The sequence below is a fragment of the Egretta garzetta genome, unplaced genomic scaffold (assembly GCF_000687185.1).
Source record: "Egretta garzetta isolate BGI_Z169 unplaced genomic scaffold, ASM68718v1 scaffold505, whole genome shotgun sequence".
In the NCBI taxonomy this organism is placed as follows: domain Eukaryota; kingdom Metazoa; phylum Chordata; class Aves; order Pelecaniformes; family Ardeidae; genus Egretta; species Egretta garzetta.
Window position 1 is genome coordinate 560,254 of NW_009259711.1, and position 5,048 is coordinate 565,301.

A 5,048-nucleotide genomic window follows, 5' to 3' on the forward strand; every position below is an offset into this window, starting at 1 on the left:
ACAGGTACCGGCACCCCCTCCGCCCCCCCACGGGGACACCCCCAAATGGGGACCCCCCCTCCAGCGCCCCAGGGGGGACCCCGTCCAAGGGGACCTCTGCCACGGGGACCCACCCGCACCCGCCTCTCCGGTGAGGTCCTCCACCTCCGTGTGGGGACCTCCTGCCATCTCTCCAAGGAGGGACCCCTCTCAAGGGGACCTCTCCCAGGGGGATGGCCCCCCATCCATCTCTCCAAGGGGGGACCCCTGCCCACCTCTCCCGTGGGGACACCTCCAAGTGGGGACCTCTTTCCAGCACCCCAAGGGGGGACCCTTCTCATGGAGTCCTCTCGCAGTGGGACCCATACCCACCTCTCCCATGAGGACACCCCCAAATAGGGACCTTCTGCCACCTCTCCAAGGGGGTACGCCTCTCAAGGAGACCTCTTCCAGGAGGACACACATCCACCTCTCCCATGGGGACACCCCCAAATGAAGACCTCCTTCCACCACTCCGAGGGGGGACCCCACCCAAGGGGACCTCTTCCTGGGGGGGCCTGTCCACCTGTCCCATGGTGACACCCCCAAATGGGGACCTCTTTGAATCTCTTCAAGGGTAGACCCTTGGCTACCTCTCCTATGGAGACATTTCCAAATGGGGATCTCCTTTCACCTCTCCAAAGGGGGGGGGCACCCATGCCCATCTCTCCAGGGGGACCCTTCCAAAGGACATCTCTTCCAGGGCGACCCATGCCCACCTCTCTGGAGACACCCCCAAATGGGGGACCTCCTTTCATCTCTCCAAGGGAGGGCCCTTGGCCACCTCTCCAAATGCGGAACCTCGTCTGCCTCCTCCCAAGGGGATCTCTCCAACAAGAACCCTCTTCTGCCTCTCCAGATGGGACCCTCTGGCCTCTCTCAGGGGGACATCTCCAAATGGGGGAGCTCCTTCTACCTCTTCATGGGGACCCCCTCCAAAGAGATTCTCTACAGGAGGGACTTGTATTCACTTCTCCAAGCAGATCCTCTTACATGAAGGATCCTCTCCCACCTCTTCAAATAGGGGACCCCCTCCAAAGACACCCCTTCTGCATCTCCAAAGGAGATACCTCAAAATGGGAAGATCCTTTTTGACTCTCCAAGAAAGGACCTTCCAATGGGGAACCCCACTCTAAAGGGGACCTCTTCAAGGGCTCCTCTCCACCCTGACCTCCCTTCTGTCTCTTGCCTTCAGGCTTCCTGATCTCCAAGTGCTGCTTCCCCATCTTCAAAGCCAAGACTGGCAAAGCCAAGCGTGTCCGGACCATCTTCACCAGCGACCAGCTGGCCCGGCTGGAGAAGGAGTTCGCCCGGCAGCAGTACATGGTGGGCACAGAGAGGTGCCTGCTCGCCTCCTCCCTGCACCTCACTGAAGAGCAGGTAAGCCCCACCGTGCTCCATCTCCACCTCTAGATCCAGGGAGGCTCCCAAACCTGTGTGGGACATGGGCCAGGTCCCTCAGCCTTGGGGCAGGAGCTATGCAGAGTAGTAATTGCAGATAGTTTCCATTAAAAGGGTGGAGGATCACAGATGGGGAAACCGAGTTGCAAAGCAGCTGTCCTAGGGCCACATGGAGGGGTTGAGCTTGTGTCCATCTTAAGGCTGGACCCTCTCCACCACTGGAAGGTCCCAACTTACCAGTGCAGGCTCAGCTCCTGGGTTGCAAGTTGTCCACCTTGCAAGGGACAGAGCGTGGCAGGGGACCTCTGTCCTGGCCAGCCAGGGGATGTCTGAGGCTGTGGGCACCTAAGGGTTTGTAGAGTGTCTGAGCACCACAGCATGGTCCATGGAGAAAAACCAGGTTTGAAAGCCAAGCTTTACGTCTTCCTAAGGTGAAAGTCTGGTTCCAAAACCGGAGGATCAAGTGGAGGAAACAAAGCCTGGAACAGCAACAAGCCAAACTGGCCAAAATGGGTTTGGCCACCCCACAGAGGAGCCCCGACTCACAGAGCCACGGCGAGGAGGACAAGGACTTCCCAGTGGAGTCGGAGGTTGGCCAGGGGGACACGGCCTCCTCCCTGGGCTCGGGGACAGCACCCGCACAGACTGTGGCAAAGAGCTGCTGAATCGCCCCTTCAGGCTGCTTTTCCGTGTGTATTATACGAATGTATCATAGCTGGCAATGAGCGTATCTAATATATACAGGGCACCAATTATTTTTGCAGTGCGAAAATAAATTATTTATGCAACTCTTGGGCTCATCTTTGCAGGAGGAGGAGGGACAACACATGCCCGCAGTGGCAGCAAGCGTTCGGTGGGGGTTTGTTCATGGGACCAAGCCCTGGAAGACCAGGGGGGTCGGGGCCACCTGCACACCCCACCCAAAATCAGCCCCGTAGCCAGGCTCGTCCCAAAGGTGCTGGGTGCTCCGATAGCTCCTTGTGCTCTGACATAGCTCAGGACCTTTGCAGAGCCCGGGTCCTTGTAGAGGACCTCCCATCTCATCGTCCATCCATCTCCATCTTCCTTCCTGCCAGCAGCATCTTCCCCATAAAGCCCCACTCTGCCCATGGCTCACGCATCCTGACTCTGTGATGGCAATCCTGCTCTCCAGGTCTTTTGGAGCCAGGAAAGTTGGGAAAACCAGGGAAAACGTACCTGGAGAGCAGAGCTGGCGGTGGCTTTGTGAGCTGGACGCCTGGGGTGCCATCTCAGCTGGGCAAGGATTAGCCAGGTTTTAATTTTAATTGCTCGGCCCTGCTTAGGGAGATGTAGAGGTTCCAAATCCAGCAGGTTTGGGCTGGACACTGGCCTGGGGATGAGCCATGGGTGGGCTCCATGGGGAGCAAGCAAGCACCAACAGACCTGGACCTGGATAAGAGCAGCAATGGGGACATCTGGGTGCTCGTCTGGGCAGCACCAGCTCCTGCTACCCCCATTTTCTCCGCGTCTGCTCTGGGCTTGGGGCTTGGAGGAAGAAGGGACCCAGGTGGAGGGTCTGAAACCCAATGCAGGGAGAGGGGATGGGGCAAAGAGAAGGGGATGATCTGAGGAGAAGGGGGACAATGCAAGGAGAGAAGGGACAATTAAGTGGATGGTGCAAGGAGAAGGGGACAAAATAAGAAGGGGTCGGTGCAAGGAGAAGGGGACAAAATAAGAAGGGGTTGGTGCAAGGAGAAGGGGACAAAATGAGGGCATGGTGCAAGGAGAAGGGGACAAAATAAGAAAGGGGATGGTGCAAGGAGAAAGGGATGGTGCAAGGAGAAGGGGACAAAATGAGGGGATGGTTGGACTTGATGATCTTAAAGGTCTTTTCCAACCTAGACGATTCTAAGGAGAAGGGGACAATGCAAGGAGAAGGGGACAAAATAAGAAGGAGATGGTGCAAGGAGAGGGGGATGATGGAAGGAGAAGGGGACAGTGCGAGAAGAAGGGGATGGTGCCAAGAGAAGGGGACGGTGTGACGGAAGGTGCCCTTTGTTCCGGCTGTTTTCAGAGCCGGGATTAGCCAGCGCGTCTCAAAGAGCCCAAACTGTGCTAATGTCTTCACATGTCTGCTGAGAGCCCAGCCTGCGCCGGCGGGCTTAACCCGCTAATCTTGCATGCTGCTGGGTTTATTGCAATCGTCCCCGAGACAACAGGGCTTACTGGGGATGTTTTAATATCGCCTGGCCGGGGGCCGAGCTGATTGCCAGAGTTAAGTTGTTCTCAGGACACCTTTAATCCCCTGGGAGCTGGCAGTGCTCCGCCTTGGGCAGGATTGGGCCTTTTTATGGTGCTGGGCTCCTCCGGGACCTGTCCCTGCTCCAGGAGATGGTCTGCAGGGTCTGCCCAGCTCGCACCCCTCTGCGGGCAGCATCCGACCAGGGAAATGACTTTAATTAAAACTGCTGGGCTCAACTGAGTTTTTCAAAAGGTGACTTTTAGATGAGATGGATTAAACCACATCCACCCCTCTGGCACCTTGGGCTTTGGCTGGGAGCTTTTTCACATGGTGGGTGACGGTCCTGGAGGGGGTGGCCGGTCCCTGGGGGTGCAGAGGGCTCAGGATGCCTGTGTCCCCTTGCCAGGGGACAGCCGGGTGCAGGGGAAGGCCATCCCCTGCCTTCCTCCCAGCCAGCGACTGGCCTGCTTGCAGGTTCCTTAGGGTGGGGAAGGGACCGTATCTGTGGGACAAGGCACTGGTTATTGCTCCAGTGGGGAAAAGCAGAGCCAAGCGCCCAGGTCTGACCCTGATAATGGGATGGAGTTGACGGTTTTCAGAAAAGCTGGATTCAGCTGGGTCATTTTATGCCCCTCACTGGCCCGGGCATCCCAGAAAGGGGGTAGAAATGCAGTTTTCTTCTCCCATTGGAGACGTCTCCCTCCCCGGTCCGGGGAGCAAGTCTTGCAGCTGAGCCTGAATCCTGGCAGCTCGACTGGGGCACGTGGATTGGGATCAAACCCGGGCACAGCCATTTGGCACCATGGAAAATACAGGAGAGAGATGCTCCAAGAGCTTGGCAAGGTCCTGGGCTGGATCAACCCACCTGGGACAGAGCCTTGGCTCCTCTCATCCTCCAGGAAAGCCTGTGAAGGATAGGAGCTGTGTGTCCTTGCCCGAATGCCACACACATCCCGAAAACCCCGCTAGTCCCTTCCCAATCCTGTGTATCACATCGCTCTCTTAAACATGCTGGCTTTTCACCTGTCTGCCAAAAAAAAAAAATTGGCTTTCAGTAGCAGATAATTATAAGGAAGTGAGAATTAAGCAGCCTGATTAAGGGGATAAGGGTTATCCGCTAAAGATGCAAGTGCTGAGCCCTCCCCAGCAAATCTCCCGCTCCGTAGATAAGGAGGTGGCTTGTAGGAGGACAGGTAGGTTGTGAGACGGATGGGTGGATGTATTAGGGTGGAGTATTTGCCCAGAGGAAGAGCCTGGTCTACCTGTGGATAAGATGGATGGGGTGGGTGATTGGGGATGAATGCAGGGCGCTGGTGAATAGGTGCAAACGGGTGGCTGGGTAAATGGGATGGGGCGGGAGATGGATGGAGAGATAGGAGAAGGGAAAACAGGCTGGAGCTGTAGCGTAGGGATCCTCCGTGTCCCC

The 5,048-nt window shown here is 56.9% G+C and overlaps 2 protein-coding genes across 2 annotated transcripts in view; one reads left to right on the top strand and one right to left on the bottom strand.

The window, feature by feature from the left end:
• The window catches only part of RAB11FIP5 (RAB11 family interacting protein 5), a 57,975-nt gene extending 57,807 nt beyond the window's left edge, over positions 1 to 168 (bottom strand). The window contains 1 exon segment of the mRNA XM_035894467.1: positions 114 to 168. Within this exon segment, the coding sequence (XP_035750360.1) occupies positions 114 to 168 (55 nt within the window).
• A 399-nt stretch (positions 169 to 567) lies between these two features.
• On the top strand, positions 568 to 2,084 carry LOC104126456 (homeobox protein not2). The gene is made up of 3 exons (XM_035894468.1): positions 568 to 595; positions 1,214 to 1,398; positions 1,851 to 2,084. Exons 1-3 carry the CDS (start codon positions 568 to 570, stop codon positions 2,082 to 2,084), a joined length of 447 nt encoding a protein of 148 aa, XP_035750361.1.
• The last annotated feature ends 2,964 nt before the right edge of the window (positions 2,085 to 5,048 follow it).

What these genes read in the sequence shown, in the direction of transcription:
- LOC104126456 (XM_035894468.1), top strand. Translation starts at nt 568, where the DNA reads ATGGGGACCTCTTTGAATCTCTTCAAGG. An exon ending in CTCTTTGAATCTCTTCAAGG is followed by an intron (nt 596 to 1,213) that starts GTAGACCCTTGG and finishes TCTTGCCTTCAG; the next exon opens with GCTTCCTGATCTCCAAGTGC. An exon ending in TGCACCTCACTGAAGAGCAG is followed by an intron (nt 1,399 to 1,850) that starts GTAAGCCCCACC and finishes CGTCTTCCTAAG; the next exon opens with GTGAAAGTCTGGTTCCAAAA.